General features: G+C 40.9%; 1 protein-coding gene across 2 annotated transcripts in view; it reads right to left on the bottom strand.

Moving 5' to 3' along the window:
• Positions 1–19,316, bottom strand: part of Copa (COPI coat complex subunit alpha) — a 49,094-nt gene that overhangs the window by 15,575 nt on the left and 14,203 nt on the right. For both annotated transcript variants that reach the window (XR_007212488.1, XM_048356617.1), the window contains exons 8-17: positions 18,953–19,052; positions 17,015–17,150; positions 15,835–15,917; positions 11,868–12,018; positions 10,825–10,891; positions 7,030–7,105; positions 4,710–4,792; positions 3,742–3,881; positions 2,634–2,719; positions 2,380–2,518 (exon numbers count right to left, since the gene is read on the bottom strand). Coding sequence is in view for 1 of the 2 variants with exons in the window: in XM_048356617.1 (XP_048212574.1) it covers positions 2,380–2,518; positions 2,634–2,719; positions 3,742–3,881; positions 4,710–4,792; positions 7,030–7,105; positions 10,825–10,891; positions 11,868–12,018; positions 15,835–15,917; positions 17,015–17,150; positions 18,953–19,052 (1,061 nt within the window). In the remaining variant the exon portion in view is untranslated. The remainder of the gene's footprint in view (positions 1–2,379; positions 2,519–2,633; positions 2,720–3,741; positions 3,882–4,709; positions 4,793–7,029; positions 7,106–10,824; positions 10,892–11,867; positions 12,019–15,834; positions 15,918–17,014; positions 17,151–18,952; positions 19,053–19,316) is intronic.

The following is a 19,316-nucleotide window of genomic DNA, read 5'->3' as shown; positions in this document are numbered from 1 at the left end:
ATGTGGGGAAAGAGGAACCCTTCTCCATTGTTGGTGGGAGTGCAAATTAGTACAACCACTTTGGAGAACAGTATGGAGGTTTCTCAAAAAGCTCAATATAGACCTACCCTATGACCCAGCCATTCCACCTCTAGGCATCTATCCTGAACAGCAGGTCCCAAAATATCAAAAAGACATTTGCACTTCCATGTTTATCGCTGCACAATTCACAATAGCCAAAATACGGAATCAACCCAGATGCCCCTCCACAGATGAATGGATCCAAAAAATATGGTACCTATACACAATGGAATACTACATAGTGATTAGGAATGGTGAAATATTGTTATTCGCAGGGAAATGATCAGAACTTGAACAAATAATGTTGAGCAAGACAAGCCTAGAACACAGAAAACAAAGGGGCATGATCTCCCTGATATATGACTGTTAAGGTGGGGGGATGGGGAGACAGTAGAGACCAGGTCTGTGAAACCAAAAACCTCTTGTCAAATGGTATTTCCCACAGGTTTGGGTCAGCGACCCAACAGCATGTAACTAAAACCAAACGACTACTCAACATATAAAGGTCAAAAATTGACCTCTCAGTGGATCACAATAGCTCAAAAGCTATGTATGTACGTTCAAATAAGACTATTGTCGACATACTGTCTATTGTAGACATTACATTTAAAGACCTAGGCGAATCTTCTTTGGCGTAGGCCATGTGGCTACTGTATATGTTCTTGGTACATTGTGTATTGTATATATGTCTACCTGACCTAGGAAAGGAAAAGAAAAACAGGATGTAAGATAGCACAAGAAATGTACATACTGCCCTACTATGTAAATGTACCCCTTTTGTACAACACTTTGTCAAAAAAATTTTGTTTAATAAATAAATTTAAAAAAACAAAAAGAAAAGAGACACGACTAGAGATATAGCCCATGTGGTAGAGCACTTAGCCATGAACATGAAAGTATCTCAAGAGTGGGAAGCTCAAATATAAGTCCTGGTACCAGCAAACACAAACACACATACATGCACTCATATAATACACAAAAATCAACTTCAGGTAGAAATCAGAACTATATAAAAAGCAAAACTATCACGTTTTCATAAGAGAAGATAAAAGAATACCTCTGATCTTGGAGGCCAAGAAAAAAATTTTAAACAGAATACAATATCTAATATGCTTAGTAAGTTAAGCTACATTAAAATTGAGAGCTTCTGTTGCTGAGAGGTTAAAAAAAAAAAAAGAACCAGAAGATATGCTAGAGAACAAGAGATTTTAATGTTTGAAATAGCTCTGATCAAGGATTATTACCTAAACATATTAAGGAATCAAATAAATTAAGAATAACAAAAATAAACTCAATAAAGAAAGTGTAAAGCCTTAAAACCACCTGATGGACAAAAATAAAAGTGTAACAAAGCCAAGTATTGTTAATATGACAAGCAAGGAAATATACACAATGCTGGTGGACATATCAACCATTGTGTCACTTTTATTGTTTGCTTCTTTGTCAGTATTAGGGTTTGAATTAAGGGCTTTGCGCTTGTTAGGCAGGTGCTTTTGAGCCATGCCCCCAGCATAAGAATGTCTTGGAATAAATACAGTTTCTCATTAGCTAGTAAGTGTGGAAACACTCACATTCAAAGGTCTAGCAAGTTACCAAGGAAATACTCTCTAGAGAAATGAATGTACACACACACCAGAAAACATTATGAATGACAAGTGATAAAATCATATAACAGAAAACTCTCAACAATAACAACAAATAAGAGGTACGACATAGATGAATATTATCTTTTTTCTTTTTTTTTAAACAGGGTCTTGCTACATAGTCTAGACTGGCCTTAAATTCACTATTCCTGCATCTACCTCCTGAGTGTTGGGACAGCAAGGCCAGCGTTGGATGAATCTTATGAGCAAAATATTGAATGAGACATAAAATAATAGATTTAGAATTTCACTTATAGCAAGTTCAAAATCAGACAAAACTAAGTCATAATAAGACAAACCGGGGTGGCAAAACAATGGAGAAAATAAGAATAATTACTATAAAAAGTAGAATACTGTTGATTTTGGATGGAAATAGAGGTGTTTGAGATCAATGAGAATCACATGGGAAAGGGCTTTTGGGATGCCAGACTGTTCTATTTCTTGACTTGGGTGGAAGTTACACAGATGTTTACTCCAGAACTTAAGTCACTATATATTTATAACTGATGCAATTTTCTACATTTGGGTTATATTTCACAATTTTAAGAGTTAAATGAGAATGTACCAATGCTGCTAGCAGATGCTATATGCCAGATAAGGATTTTTCATGAAGAAAATCGTTACAGCCTTTGGAAAGCCACCTTCTCCCACTTCGTATCCCAGATAATCGGCTTACCCGGTGGTGACAGCATATTTGATGTGGTTGCTTGTGGTATAGATAAATACCCCACTCTCATCCCAGGCCCCACTCTTGACACGAATGTTCTCATGAATATTACACAGAGCGTCCAGTTTGCGGTTACAGATCACAATGGCTGTAAGAGGCAAAGGGCATGAGTGTTCTGTTGGACGGGGGAGTGCAGTAGACTGGCAGGGAGTGGGGGGGGAAACAATGGGCTCTAAATCAGGGTGGATATAACAAAGACTTACCATGTTTGGCTAGTAGTGCCACATGAGACATGTCTGCTGACCAGATGACGTATTTCACCTTGGAAATATTCACAGATGCCAGAGTCCTGAGATACAGTGAGAAGGGTAAACATGAGTGGGCTTAACTCCCTTGTCTCAAGCTATGACCTATGTCCCTTTCCTTCTCTAACTTTGCAATGTTAATACCAAATAAATTTTCCTGTATATTAACTCAGTTACTTAAAATATTTTGGCTCATGTTATGCAGTTCTCCTTTCCGTGATCTCTTTCTTCAAACCTTCATTTAATTAGGTTTTATTTCAACAAAGAATTTAAAGTAAATGCAATGTAATTTACCTTAGCTTTTAACAATCATTTCAAGAATGTTAGGACAACTTAAAAGCAGAAATACTCTGAAGCAACTGCCCGATCTGCAGCCCCCAGAGTAGGCCCTGCTGAGGTGTAGTTGGCTACACATACAAACTGCAGTGGCATGTGGAAAGTTAGTTGTGTCTCTAATCACACAAAGAGCAAATGCTCATATTTTTAGGAGTGTTTCACCACTAAACTGTAAGATCCTTTAAGTATAAGAATTGTGCTTTTCATCTATTTACCTCTCACAGTAAAGTCCTATAGCATTCTTTGTTCATGTAAGTACTACAAAAATATAGCAGGCCACCAGTAAGTAGCTCATGCTTATAATCGTAGTTATTCAGGAGGCTGAGATCTGAGGACTGTGGTTCAAAGTCATCCCTGGCAGATAAGAGTAAGTGAGAATCTTATCTCCAATTACCCACCAAAAAGCTAGAAGTAGAGCTGTTTGCTCAAGTGCTAGAGTGCTAGCTTTGGGCAAAAAAGCTTAGAGACAGCACCCAGGTCCTGAGTTCAAGACCAAGTACACATGTGTACACACACACACACACACACAAATAGATACCCTCTTGCTCTAATGATTGTATGTACATAGTGGAGAATACTGAAGAGAAAAATATGGATAGAGTCTTAGTGTTAAAGTGTAATAGGTGCAAAAGCTACATGGCAAATACCTATGGGGGCAAAAGCTCCTACTAAATAAACATGCCCACTCTTCCTCATTACATGCCCCTAATAAAAGCACCTATGACAATACCGTTTCTGTTGTACATCAAAGAGTGTGATAGAATCTGCATCTCGAAGCAGGAGGTTGCCTGTGCCAGCATAGAAAATCTCATCACAGTTGGGCACCTGTACCTTTTTGGTGATCTCATTCTTCAAATTCTTGATCAGAAGCTAAAATGAATACAAAAGTCAAGGTTAAAAGAAGCATATAGGCAGGGTGCTGGTGGCTCAGCCTGTAATCCTACTCAGGAGGCTGAGATCTGAGGATCATGGTTCAAAGCCAGCCCAGGCAGGAAAGAGTGCTAGCCTTGAGTTGAAGAGTTCAGGGACAGCACCCAGGCCCAGAGTTCAAGCCCCATGCGCCCCCATACATACATGCATACATACATATATACATACAAGGTAGCCACTGACACTGTCCCTTATTGTTCCTGAGCTTCAGATTTCCCTCCCCCCCCATCCAAGTCAATCACACATCAGGTAGATCATTCCAAGATCCCCTTAAGGGTAAGACCTAGTTGTTGTGTGTTTTTTTTTTTTTTAAGACAAAAAAGTAAAAACAAAAAATTACAAAAATATTAACCTATGAAATCCAACTAAAGTCTGAGTTTCTCAACCAACCATTTCTAGACCTTAAATTTTTGTTACCTATTTTCTTGTGAGAGCTTTGCTTATCTTTACTATGTTTTGCTTATCTCTACTACATTTCATATGCTATGGAATAGGACAAGGAGATCCACTGCTTGAAATCTGATGCTGTTTTTGGCTCTTAAGAGAGATTTTAGCTTGGATGTTAAGTCCAGAGCCACACTGATTAGCAACCCAATCAAATCTACTATAAAGTCATTCCCCCAGGGACACTGGTACAGCCAGGGATAGAGGTAGAGCCAGTACATGAGGACCACAGCTTCCTTGGGGAGAGTAAGTAAAAAACAATGCTCTTTAATCTGCCACCACACTCACTCCTCAAATTGTTTTTCACTTTTAGTTTTAACTCACCGAATGCATCCGATCTAGGACAGCAAATCGATTTCGAGCAACCCAAACGGCTGTCAGGCCTGAGGATCGTTTCCCTTCAGGGGCTGAGGAGAACAAAACCAAAGGGCGGGAGCATGTGGTGAGCCACTGGCAGGTGACAGAGTCAGGTGCCATGGAGCTGCCAGTCTTGTTGGCTGCCATTTTGGCTTTGCCATCAGCTGCTTTCTAACTAATTCAGCTATAACCTGAGGCTATTATTGTTGGGTGACTTTTCCCCACCAGGCCCCTCCAAACTCCAACCCCCACCCCTGCCAAGTCTCTTTTCTCTAGGCCAAGTGGCTACATTTCAGCCAACACCAAGTACTGGCAGAAGGGCTACCCATCTTGGGAGACAGCACACTCCATCAAGCTAACGAGCAGGGCCTCCCTGGCCAAGCTGCGGCCCAGCAAGCAGCCTGTCAATGTTGTAGGACCTCCTATCTAAACAAGCTGGAGAGATACAGAGCCCCCCTCCCCAGGACGCAGCTGCTCAGCTGCATTTAACATGCAAATGAAGGCTTCCTAGTAGGGCAGGGTGGGTCAGAGCACTCCCAACTAAATCTTGACAGGCCAGTGAGATGCTGGGCAGAACTTACCACCAAGCTGTTGCTCTCTAAATGTCAACCCACCATTATTACTCTGAAGGGAAATTATAAAATGTTCCTCAGTTCCACAGTTGATTAGAATTTCCAAGAGAAAGCTATTCTCTGAGAAGCTTGTGAAGGATGCACTGATATATTCTTTTTTTTTGTTTTGCCAGTCCTGAGCCTTGGACTCAGGGCCTGAGCACTGTCCCTGGCTTCTTTTTGCTCAAGGCTATCACTCTACCTCTTGAGTCACAGCGCCACTTCTGGCCATTTTTCTATCATATATGGTGCTGGGGAATTGAACCCAGGGCTTCTTGTATACGAGGCAAGCACTCTTGCCACTAGGCCATATTCCCAGCCTTGATATATTCTTTTATCTATTATACCAACCCCAGAACATGCTGGCTAGACTTGCCTTGTTACTTGTTCGTTCTTAGGCACCTGCATACAAACCAGACTTCCATTTTCAGATGCCAGGAAACCATACTACTCTAGCTTCAGCTTTCTTCTCCTCCTTCCTGTTGTCTATCATTAGGCCTCATCTATATTAGGTATTATTCCCACCAAATAAAAGTGTATCAGAAAAGTAATAATAAAATAAAACAAAGGTCTGTTTTACATAAGGGAACAGACTAAGAAGAAAGAAATCATTATGACTTAAGTTAGAAATGGCATAACTAATTTATAAAGGAGACTTTGATTTTTGGATATCATATACATATAGGTTTTTTTCTTCCATATGATGACATTCAAAGGAAAGTGAATCAGTATGGGCATGTAAGCAAGTACCTAGGAAGTTGGAGGATCTTGAGTTCAAGGTTGGCCTAAGCTTTATAACAAGACGTTATCAAGGAGCAGAGAGAAGGAAGAGAAAGAGAAGAGGGCAGGGAACAAAATGAACAGGAAGAAGAGGGAAGGAGGAAAGAAAGAGAAAAAGAATAGCATGAGGAGTATTAATAATGACTGGGTGGCACTCACAAAAAGGAGAGTTAACAAAATAGTTCCTAACAAAATAGTTCCTGGGACTATGCAGACGTGGTCTAAAATATCAAACTGTAGTAATAGGGGGACTTGTGGGATAAGCCTCTGATTTGATATTTTTCTATAGGGCACTGGAGGAAGTGTACTGAGAGGAGCTGAAGCAAGAGTCCTATCTATCCACTCTGAGAATGTGCTGTCAGCAAGTTCTAATAGTAAGGACATCACCAAGGGATGGTGGTGATGAAAGAGGTAGGCAGGGGTCTCAGCTGGATCCTGGGATCCCAGGTGGGGTATGGAGCTGTTAGCAGCCTCATCTTTTTGACATGCAAAAGGAAGCAAATCGGATCTGGATATGGATGAGAGAGCATAAATCCCTAGTCCCAGGATGAGACATTGCAAGATTGGAACTACATTTTTAAATAAATGAAACTACCAGGGTGAAAGTCATATCAACTGACAATAAACTAGGATAACATGCTGTGCTGAAAGAGAAAATGGAGAGTTTCTAATAACCAAATTATAAAATATATATATCTAGCTGGAGTAATAAAATGGAGGCGGAACATGAATATTTCACATCATGGTCGCCACTGATGCAACTGTCAGCAGCACCTGCCAACAGATGTGAGTGATGTGGCCATGGTTTGGGATGGAATGTGAACAACTTTAAAAGGAGCAATGATATGGATTAGGAGAGCTGGAAACAGAGTGGGGCAGACAAAGAGAATACCTACCATCAGGATTCTGGGAGTCGGCATCTTTGGGGATGGTATACAGATCGTAGGTACTATTCTCTAAATTGCTGGCTCTCTGTAGAGGAAAATGGGAAATTAAAATGTTAATGAGAAGCACCCAAGATACCAGTTTATTCTGACAAGAGAAAACAGTTCTATTCCACAGACAATATGAGAGTACACTTATGTCACCCTTTACCCACAGGATATTTGAATGTTACATCTAAGAGTTAGCTGTAGGACTCTTAGCCAAACAATTCAGCTCTGATGTTATTTTATTGTCTTCATCTTCTGAAGATGCAAAATGAAAGCAAGTATTGCTGTCTGATCCATTAATTAAAAGACTTAAGGATCTGATATTCTGGTGTCCCACCTGAGTATACTTTTTTTTTTGCCAGTCCTGGGCCTTGGACTCAGGGCCTGAGCACTGTCCCTGGCTTCTTTTTGCTCAAGGCTAGCACTCTGCCACTTAAGCCACAGCGCCACTTCTGGCCATTTTCTGTATATGTGGTACTGGGGAATCGAACCTAAGGCTTCATGTATTCGAGGCAAGTACTCTTGCCACTAGGCCATATCCCCAGCCCTGAGTATACTTGTTACATCAAGTCTTCTTGAGAAAGAGAAAAAAAAAAGAAACCAAAGAAAAGATATGAAAAGAAATTGCCAGGAGAATATGAGACTATTAGATATTAGAGAAGGACTAAGATTAGACATTAGAAGTTCTATTATAGGGGCTGGGAATATGGCCTAGTGGCAAGAGTGCTTGTCTTGTATACATGAGGCCCTGGGTTCAATTCCTCAGCACCACATATACAGAAAATGGCCAGAAGGGGCGCTGTGGCTCAAGTGGCAGAGTGCTAGCCTTGAGCAAAAAAGAAGCCAGGGACAGTGCTCAGGCCCTAAGTTCATGGCCTAGGACTGGCCAAAAAAAAACAAAAAAGAAGTTCTATTATAGAAAAGGGTTTTCAGCTTAGCAGGGTAACTCAAGCTCATAATCTTAGACGCTTGGGAGACAGAGACAGGGGACCATAACTTGAGGCCAGTTTGGGTGAAAAGTAAAACCCTATCTCAAAAATAATCTAGGTGACAGTGATTCATATCTGTAATCCTAGCTACTAAGAAGGCTGAGATCTGAGGATTGCAGCCAGCCTGGGGAGATAAATTTGACTCTTACCTCCAATTAGCCAGCAAAAAGCAATGTAAAGATGTGGCTGTAGTGGTAGAGTACCAGCCTTGTGTGAAAAGGACAAAGCTCAGACTCTGAGTTCAAACCCCAGTACTGGCACACAAAAAAAAGAGGGAGCGGTGTTGAGGTGTGACTCAATTGGTAGAGTATCTAGCCTTGCAAACACAAGGGCCTGAGTTCAACTGTACTCATCATGATTTGTGAAACAGTAACCCCTCTGTACAACAATAACTCTAAGTTATATTTTAAAAAAGAACAGAGACAGAATTTTCATTCTTTTTTTTAAATTTAATTTTATTGTAAAGATGATGTACAGAGGGGATTAGTTACATAGGTAAGGTAGTGAGTACATTTCTTTTTTTTTTTTTTTGGCCAGTCCTGGGCCTTGGACTCAGGGCCTGAGCACTGTCCCTGGCTTCTTCCTGCTCAAGGCTAGCACTCTGCCACCTGAGCCACAGCGCCCCCTCTGGCTGTTTTCCATATATGTGGTGCTGGGGAATCGAACCGAGAGCTTCATGTGTAGGAGGCAAGCACTCTTGCCACTAGGCCATATTCCCAGCTCATGAGTACATTTCTTGTCAAACTTGTTACCACCTCCCTCATTTTTCTTCCGAGAATTTTCATCCTTAAAATTAGACCTTTTCGGGGCTGGGGATATAGCCTAGTGGCAAGAGTGCCTGCCTCGGATACACGAGGCCCTAGGTTCGATTCCCCAGCACCACATATACAGAAAACGGCCAGAAGCGGCGCTGTGGCTCAAGTGGCAGAGTGCTAGCCTTGAGCGGGAAGAAGCCAGGGACAGTGCTCAGGCCCTGAGTCCAAGGCCCAGGACTGCCAAAAAAAAAAAAAAAAAAAAAAAAAATTAGACCTTTTCGGGGCTGGGAATATGGCCTAGTGGCAAGAATGCTTGCCTCCTATACATGAAGCCCGGGGTTCAATTCCCCAGCACCACAAATATAGAAAACGACCAGAAGTGGCGCTGTGGCTCAAGTGTCAGAGTGCTAGCCTTGAGCAAAAAGAAGCCAGGGACAGTGCTCAGGCCCTGAGTCCAAGCCCAGGACTGGCAAAAAAAAAAAAAAAAAAAAAAAAAAAATTAGACCTTTTTGGGGCTGGGAGTGTGGCTTAGTGGTAGAGTGCTTGCCTCACATGCATGAATCCCTGGGTTTGACTCCTCAGTACTACATACACAGAAAAAGCCAGGAAGTGGCATTGTGGCTCAAAGTGGTAGATTGCTGCTAGCCTTGAGCAATAAAAGCTCAAGGAAAGTGCCCACACCCTGAGTTAAAGCCCCAGGACTGGCAAAAGAAAAAATTAAGACTTTTCCTTCCAAAATTAGGTGGTAAGAACTGGGAAGCGCTTTGATGACTCTGAAGACAATTACTCTGAAAAGACTTCCTTCACAAAGCACAAGTCTTAGGCTGGGAACATTGCTCAGGAAGAAGAGCACCTCTTTTTTTTTTTGCCAGTCCTGGGGCTTGGACTCAGGGCCTGATCACTGTCCCTGGCTTCTTTTTTAGCACTCTGCCAACTTGAGCCACAACGCCACTTCTGGCCTTTTCTATACAAGTGGTGCTGAGGAATCAAACCCAGGGCTTCATACAAGGCAAGCACTCTTGCCACTAGGCCATATTCCCGGCCCCAGAAGAGCACCTCTTGAGAGAAAGTTTGAGGCTCTGAGCTCAAACCCCAGTACCACCGCCAAAAAAATAAATAAATAAATAGCTCTTCTATTTTCGTAAGTATAGGAACCAGTTTAAACCTCTCTTTTGCACAGGAAATAAACATTCTTTTTAATCACGTCTGGTGATCTGGGTCATTCATTCATTCATTCATTCATTTATTTATTTAGGCCAGTCCTGGGCCATGAACTCAGGGCCTGAGCACTGTCCCTGGCTTCTTTTTGCTCAAGGCTAGCACTCTGACATTTGAGTCACAGCACCACTCTGGCCGTTTTCTATATATGTGGTGCTGGGGAATCAAACCCAGGGCTTCTTGTATACAAGGCAAGCACTCTTGCCACTAGGCCATATTCCCGGCCTGGGTCAGTGATTTTTGAGGTTTTATTAGCTTTAGAAAGGCTCTATGTTCACAAAATCTTAATATTTATGATTACTGAAGCCTAGCTAGTTTGAAATAAGTGCATAAGTTCTTGCAAAATAATCATTAATAGCTCCCAACAAGCTGGGTGCTGGTGGCTCTAGAGTGTAATCCTGTCTGCTTGGGAGGGTAAGTAGAAGATGAAGGTTCTGAGCCAGCCCAGGCACACAAATCCTCACTCTTATTTCCAATTAATGAGCAAAAACCCAGAACTAGCAAGATAGCAACATGGGTGGAAAAAGCTAAGAGAGAGTGCAAGGCCCTGAGTTTAAGCCCTAGCAGCAGCAAAGGCATAAATCCTGTACATAAACCTATATCCTCTCAAAAACAGGACTATTGGCATAGCTCAAGTGGTAGAGTACCAGCCTAGCAAGTGGGAGGCCCTTATTTCAAGCCCCAGTATGGTCAACAAAACAATACAACTCTTAACACGTCATTAGAGATTAGATATTCTGTAAGGGAATAAGAAAGACACTTATGGAAAACAAGGAAAACTTCCATAGGTTACTTACTGTACACAGTAGGACTGCATTTTCTGCTGGATTGTATGACATATTGAACACTGGAAACTTGGAACCACTAGATATACATATAGAGAGAGAGAGAAAAAGAAGAAAATGGTAAATAGGTATTAGGAATAGACAGAAGAAAGGGATTACCCCTTTATCTGCTACATATCCAATCTTTACATAAGTAATTATCACTTTTATATTCAGTAACAAAATCCCATTGCATTGCATTTCCCTCCTCCTTCCTTTAATGCTTTGTAATTTAAAAATTCAAGAAAGTAGATCCTAGTGCAAGTCAAATTGTTCAGCAAAAAGTAGAGGCAGCATTCACTATAGTGAGTAAGATTATGTACAAATTCCTACATAATTGTACTGGACATGACAGTGTAAGAGCTGATGTAGAATGTCTCTGGCTCCTTCTGTCTCCAGGATTATTCACATAAACCTATCTTTTTTATTGTTGTGATGATACAGGGTGGTTATCAAACCTGCATGCCAATGTTTGCCACCATGAATGTTTCAGCACTGATGCAGCTGGCTTTTCCAAAAGGACAGTTCTTTTTGCCAAGCATCCCAGAGGTTATCATATCTTCAGAACTAATGGTTTCCAGAAAAAAAATATATTCTGGCATAGAGCTGTGTATATTTTGCTGGAAAGCAAGAGTTACAGGAAACTGTAACTCTTTTCTTTTTTTCTTCTTCTTTTTTTTTTTTTTTCCTTTTTACCAGTCCTGGGGCCTGAACTCAGGGCCTGGGCACTATCCCTGAGCTTCTTTTTGCTCAAGGCTAGCACTCTGCCACTTGAGCCACAGCACCACTTCTGGCCTTTTCTGTTTATATGGTTCTGAAGAATTGAACCCAAGGCTTCATGCATGAAAACTATAACTCCTGTATGAACTATTATATTTATTTATCGTCCTGTATTGTAATAAATTTAGATTTAGCACCCTACTATGTCCTGAGTTTTCTTAAGGAGTAAATCCAAATGAAGGCAAAAAGACCTGTTACCAACAGGTGTTTAGAAAGAAGAAAGAAGTCAGATTTACCTCCGCAACTGCATCACAGCTACATCTTTGGAGCTATTGAAATCCAGCTGACGTAAGAATCGGTCCTTGACATAATGCAGCATATTGCCATGAACAGCATAGGCTGGCCGTTCCCGTTCTAGCTTAAACACAATCATGCCACCATCATGTCCTAGAAGGTTCAGGGGAAAAAGGAAAGAATCAGGTGTAGGCACAAAAGCAAGCTGGAAATGGGAGATCACAAGGAGGAAGATGAGAATGATGATGACAATGATTTTATTATTCTGCAATGCCTAGAACTGAACTTAGGACCTTGTATGTTCAGGACCCTGTATATAGGCAAGTGGCCTTACCTCACCAACCCTTAAAAGATGAGGTTTATGTGAGTGAAAAGACAAGATTCTGGGCATGGTTTGGATGTGTTTGTCTCTCAAAGTTCATGAGTTGGAAGCCTTGGTATGATGGGTTAAGATAGTAAATCTTGAAACTATGAGGACTAGTGGAATATGATTAGGTCATCAGCAGGAACACCTTAGGAAGGGATTAACATAGTTCTCTCAGGACATTGGTTAGTTCCCCAGAGATTAAGCTATTATACAAGAAGCAAGCTTGACCCTGAATTCTCTGATTTCCTATTTAACCATGTGATCTCTTCCTCTCAACCATACTCCCTCCCTGATATCATGTGCCATACTGTGATCTAGTCAAGGGGGCCTTCAAAGAGAATAAACATTTGGGGTGACCCAATCTTGGATTTTCAACCTCCCAGAGAGTGAAACAATCCTCTTTATAAAAATATTCACTGTGAGGAATTTAAAGCACTAGAAAATAGGTTAATATAACACCTAAATACATCCTTTATTTGCCTAAATCCTCACAATTTTTGTCACTTTTTCTAATTATTCGTATAGGTACCAGGGCTCAAACTCACAGCCTGGCCTATATGCTCGCTCGCTCCTTCCTTCCCCAGCCCACTTTTTTTTTTTTTAATTAAATTTTATTAACAAGGTGATGTACAGAGGGGGTACAGTTACATAATAAAGTGATGAGTACATTTCTTGTCATATTTGTTACACACTCCCTCATTTTTCTTTCCCTTCCCTAGCTCAAGTAAGTATATATACAATATCCAGTGTACCAAAATCATATATAGTAACCACATGGGGTATGCCAAAGTAAATTCACCTAGTACATTAAACGTAATGACAACAATAAAATCCTCCTGTTTCCTTCTCTTGGAGTTCATTTTGCTTAGCCTCATCTTATATAATCATATGTATATAGGTGTTGCTAGTGCTCTACCACTCTGAGCCACAGCATCACTTCCTCTGGCTAGCTTTTTCAATTGTAGATGGCACTCTACCAGTTGAGACATGCCTCCACAATAGCTTTAAAAAAATTTTAAATTGTTTTATAAAGGTAATGTGCAGAGGGGTTAAAATCACATAAGTCAGGTAATTAGTACATTTCTTTCTGGATAATTTTACACCTCCCATTACTCTCTCCCAGTTTTTCCTTCCCGTCCCTATCCACAAGTAGTATAGTTCATTTCCAACAGTGTCTAGGAAGTACCACTGCTTCATTTTTAGAACAGCTTCTTTTTGACTTTTTTTCTTTGCCAGTTCTGGGGATAAGACGCAGGGCCTGACCACTGTCCCTGATTTCTTTGTGCTCAAGGCCATCACTCTAACTCTTGAGTCACAGCTCCACTTTCAGCTTTTTCTATTTACGTGTTACCGAGGAATCGAACCCAGGGCTTTGTGTGTGCTAGGCAAGCACTCTACCGTTAAACTACATTCCCAGCCCCTGTAGAACAGCCTTTTTTTTTTTTTTTTTGCCAGTCCAGGGACTTGGACTCAGGGGCTGAGCACTGTCCCTGGCTTCTTTTTGCTCAAGGATAGCACTCTGCCACTTGAGCCACAGCGCCACTTCTGGCCATTTTCCATATATGTGGTACTGGGGAATTGAACACAGGGCTTCATGTATACAAGGCAAGCACTCTTGCCACTAGGCCATATCCCTAGCCCCTAGAACAGCTTTTTTGATGGTTAATTGGAGATAAAAGCCTATCAGATTTTTCTTCCAGGCAGTCTTTGAACCTTGATCCTTAAATTTCAGCCTTCTGAATAGCTAAGATTACAAGTATGAGCCACTGATGCCTGGCTAATGTTTTTTTCCCTATCTGGGGCTTAAACTCAGGACCTAAGCACTGTCCCTGAGCTTCTTCTGCTTAAAGGTAGCACTCTACCACTTGAACCACAGTGCCACTTGCAGTTTTTTCTGTGTATGTGGTACTGAGGAATCAAACCCAGGGCTTCATGCATGCAAGGCAAGCACTCTACCACCAAGCACATTCCCAGCCCACAAATTTTTTAATATTATATCATACTACCACATTTGGGCACATTCTTTCTGCATGCTCCTATGACTTCATAAAAACTTTCACTGTAGTATTTATTATCTTTCTCTATAATTATTTACATCTTTCATCTGCACTGCCATATGTTCTCTAAAGGTAGAAATAATAATTTCCATTCTTCTCTAGTCCTCGACAAATAAAAGCATGAACAAGTACTTACTAGCCAGCCATTGGTGGTACATGCTTACAATCCTAGCAACTCAGGAAGCTGAGATCTGAGGATTGAGGTCTGAAGTCAGTCCAGGCAGGAAAGTCTATGAGAGTCTTATCTTCAATTAATCATTAAAAAAGCCAGAAGTGGTGCTGTGGCTCAAGTGGTAGAGCATGAGTTTTGAGCAACAAAGCTCAGGGACAGCACCCAAGTCCTATTTTCAAGACCTATGACTGGCAACGAAACAATAAAAAAGTATTTGCAAAAAAAGAAAAAGTTAGTGGATGTGGCGCTGTGGTTCAAGTAGTAGAACACTAGCCTTGCGCACAGAGAGGCTCAGGGACAGAGGCCAGGCTCTGAGTTCAAGTCCCAGGACCAGCAAAAAAAAAAAAGATTTTATGGGCTGGAAATGTGGCTTAGTGGCAGAGTGCTAGCCTTGAGCAAAAAGAACTCAGGGACAGTGCTTAGGCCCTGAGTTCAAGCGCCTGGACTGGCAAAAAAAAAAAAAAAAGTTTAACACGTCATTACAATTCATTTTAAAATGTTTTGCTCTTTCCCTATTAGCACGATCCATCCTTTATAGAGATTCCTTTCATTCTTGTACTCCTACTGTTTGCTCACCACATACAAGCTGGACACTCCAATACCCAAAACTTTCTAATGACTTTTAATTCTTTAAGAATAAAATCTAATTCTAGCCTTGGCCTATAAGACAATGCAAAATCTGGTGTGGTCTGACTTCCTATGCCTAGGATTTTACTATCCTGCTATCCCTGGCCTTTCTGATGTTAGGGGGCACCTCTAACATGGAAAGCACTTCTCTTTGTAATCTTACTATATGTTCTTTGCATATGATGTTCATACCTTCTCATTCTCTCACAGTTTTAATACTCAATATAAAGTAGTCTCCACATTTATCCTTATTTATCCCACTTGTGCTTAATTTTTCTTCAAAGCATTTTTCTTATTTTATGTATCTTCTGTAAACAGTCAATCTCTCCTACTACAACTAAATGCTCCATAAAAACAGAGACTATGTTTAATACTCTACACTTTAGCACTAATATCCAGAATAAGGCCTAAAACTCAATATGTATTTGCCAACTGAATGAATAAAATTTAGGCTTCTAGATTCTTAGTCTAAGAACTCTACCTCTCCAGCATTAGCCTCTTAGGAGTATCTAGGAACAAATCAGCAAATGGGCTTTAAATAGATTTTGGTAGATTAAGAGTACTAAAGAATACTATTCTAAAAGGTGAGACAGGAAAAATAAGAAAAGCTTCAATTAAAGAGCTCTGAGGATTCTATTCTCTATCGCACCACATTCACCAGAGGCAAAGCTAATGGAGAATCACATTCAAAATCTTAAAAACTTTGAATCCAAACAAGAAATAAAATAAGAGGAAGTGGTCTTTACCTGCTGCAAAGAGGTTAAGGTTGGGGTGAGCAGCTAGGACCCAGAAACGATCATGGTCCCTACGGAAGGTCTGAACACCAGTCCTAGGAAAGCATAAGGAATACAAAGAAAAATATTAATGTTGCATATCTTCAGCCTGGAGCTGGGATGTGGCTTAGTGGTAGAGTGCTTGCCTCTTATACATGAAGCCTTGGGTTCAATTCCTCGGCACCACATATATAGAAAAAGCCAGAAGTGGCGCTGTGGCTCAAGTGGTAGAGTGTTAGCCTTGAGCAAAAAGAAGCCAAGGACAGTGCTCAGGCCCTGAGTCCAAGCCCCAGAACTGGCCAAAAAATAAAATAAAATAAAAAAATCTTCAGCCTACCATACATAAGAATATTAAATGGTAAACCTATAAGTTAATTTAAAAAGTAAATCAAGGGCAGTAAGTATCATGCCATAATAAAAGTATGTATCACAAATTCTAGCAAGGAATTCAAAGAGCACAACTTTAAAATGATCTTATTATTTTGGTATGTCAATTTCTCCTATTTATCATAATTTCCTACTATATTATTTTCATTGTTTATTTCTTCCTTAGCTAAAGAATCAGAGAAAAAGGGAGGGGAAAAAAGTGTTTTGTTTTTCTTGGCAGTACTGGGGGTTTGAACTTAGGACCTTGTGCTTTCTAGGCAGATACTCCACTACTTTGAGCCAAATCTTCAACCCCTTTTGTTTTAGTTACTTTTTGGCTAAAGGTTTCATATTTTGCCCAGGCTAGCCTGGACCTTGAGCCTCTTTTTCATACTCCTCTAATAACTGAGATGTAGGAGTTTGCAATTATGTCCAGCTACTGATTGAGGTGTGGGTGTGTGGGGCAGGGGAGGGGGAAGGAGGAAAGAACGCTCCTTACTTATAGGCTGGCCTCAAATCATGATCTTCCTTATTCTTAACCTATATCCTACCTAACGCCCAGTATCTGAGATTATAAGGTATGACCCATGATGTTCAGTTGAAAAGAATATTTCTAAATTTAGAAGAAAAAAGATAAGTAAAGATTCCTGACTAAAAATGAATAAATGTTTTTCTTTAGGTCTCTTCAAGTTTTCATAACCTGTGGCTTAATATGTTAAAGATGATGAGAAATAAAGAGACAGACTTTTCCCTAGGTGTGGATACACAACACAGATAACTTCCTTACCGCTTAGACATATCCCAGACTCGAATACTCTTATCCTCAGAATTGCTAAGAATCAACTCTTGGCGAGGATGGAAGACAGCACAAGACACATTATTGTAATGACCTCGACAGGTGTCAACCTCCCATGCCTTTGATTCTGAAAGACAAAAAAAGATCAGGTTATTACAACTTCCTAACATTGTAACTATGAGATTTAGACATACAGAATCTTCTCAGGGGGGAATGGGGGGCAATACCAGGGCTTTTTACTTGGTAGGCTTGAGGCTACCTAGTACCGAGTACCACAGGCCTTGCTAACTGAATGCTACCAATGAGCAACATCTCCAGCTATTTTTCAATGGATAGTGAAAATAAGGCTTAAAAAAGGTCTTGCTCCTCATGCAGGCATGTCCTTGGGCCTTAGGCTTTCCACTGTCACTGGGATCACAAATGTGTATCTGTACACCCAGCTTCCCTTCCAAGGAGATAGTCTTGAAGACTTTTCTCCCTGGGCTGGCCTGACACCAAAATCTTCCCAATTTTGGCCTCCAAATATATCTTGGGAGGACAGGTGCATGCCCAGTTATGGGCTGAGAAAGGGTTTTGAAAACTTCTGCCTAGATTGGTGTAAAACTGAGATTTTCCTGTTCTTGGCCTCTAAGTTGCTAAAATTATAGGCTCTAGTATTCAAGCCCCACCTCCATTTCATGCCTTTTGGTGATTAATTAGAGGTCAGAGTCTCACAAACTTTCTCGCCTAGGTTGGCTTTGAATTGCAATCTTCAGGTCTCAGCCTCCTGAGTAGCTAGAGAACTGTAAAGATTAGATTGCAAATGATCCTGGCTCTACGTTTGTTTTCCATGACTGTTCTTTCATTCTGACTCTCATACTGACTCTTAACACCTCTATCATTCTTTATGTTTTTACCATGTATTTATCCTAATGGCATTTGTCATTTTAAAATAAATGCAAACTTCCTAAGAAGGGAGCTTTGTTTTAGTCACCTTTATATTCACAGCATTCTGAGAAATGTCTAATACAGAGTAGGTTCTCAATCATTTATTGAAAAAATGGATGACTTTTTGTTGTTGGTGGTGGTGGTCACAGAGCTTGAACTCGGCCTGGGCGCTGTCCCTGAGCTAGTGAGCTAAAGGCTAGTGCTCTACCACATGAAACACAGTGCCACTTCCAGTTTTCTGGTGGTTAATTGGAGAAATAAGTCTATGGGGGGGCTGGGAATATGGCCTAGTGGCAAGAGTGCTTGACATGTATACATGAGGACCTGGGTTCAATTCCCCAGCACCACATAAATAGAAAATGGCCAGAAGTGGCGCTGTGGCTTAAGTGGCAGAGTGCTAGCCTTGAGCAAAAAGAAGCCAGGGACAGTGCTCAGCCCTGAGTCCAAGGCCCACGACTGGCCAAAAAAAAGAGTCTATGGGGGCTGTGAATGTGGCCTAGTGGTAGAGTGCCTGCCTAGAATACATGAAGCCCTGGGTTCATTTCCTCAGCACTACATATACTGCAAAAGCCGGAAGTGGCGCTGTGGCTCAAGTGGCAGAGTGCTAGCCTTGAGCAAAAAGAAGCCAGGGACAGTGCTCAGGCCCTGAGTCCAAGGCCCAGGACTGGCCAAAAAAAAGAAGAGTCTATGGGGGCTGTGAATGTGGCCTAGTGGTAGAGTGCTTGCCTAGAATACATGAAGCCCTGGGTTCAATTCCTCAGCACTACATACACAGAAAAAGCCGGAAGTGGCGCTGTGGCTCAAGTGGTAGAGAGCAAAAAGAAGCCAGGGACAGTGCACAGGCCCTGAGTTCAAGGCCCTAGGACTGGGGATTAAAAAAACAAACAAACCGAAATCACTCAAAACAGGAAAATAAGTCAAAGTTCAAAAGACCTGACTACTGTATCTTGTTGACCAATAGTCAATTTCTTAGCAATGATGATATGTTACTGGTTCACTCACCATTCATGCGCCAGATCTTCACTTGTCGGTCATCTGCTCCAGATACAATAAGGGGCATAGTAGGGTGGAAGGCAGCCCAGTTTACCCCACGATCATGTCCCTGTTTTTTAAATTTAAAAAAAAAAGAAGGTTCTTATAAAACAGCTTTATAAATATTACTCAAAGCAAATCAATAATGACGATTATAAAAGATGTCTATAATTTGCTATTCATGTGAAAAGACTCAAGTGTCTATGACACAGTAAGGTTTTAGAATTTTGTTTTTTTGCCAGGGAATAGTGGTGAAACACTTCCACTATGTAGATCTTAAACTTGTAATCATTCTTCCTCAGCTTCTTTTTATTTGTCAGTCCTGAGGCATGGG

The sequence above is a fragment of the Perognathus longimembris genome, chromosome 11 (genome assembly GCF_023159225.1).
Source record: "Perognathus longimembris pacificus isolate PPM17 chromosome 11, ASM2315922v1, whole genome shotgun sequence".
NCBI classification, from domain to species: domain Eukaryota; kingdom Metazoa; phylum Chordata; class Mammalia; order Rodentia; family Heteromyidae; genus Perognathus; species Perognathus longimembris.
This window is presented reverse-complemented; position numbering and strand designations above follow the sequence as displayed.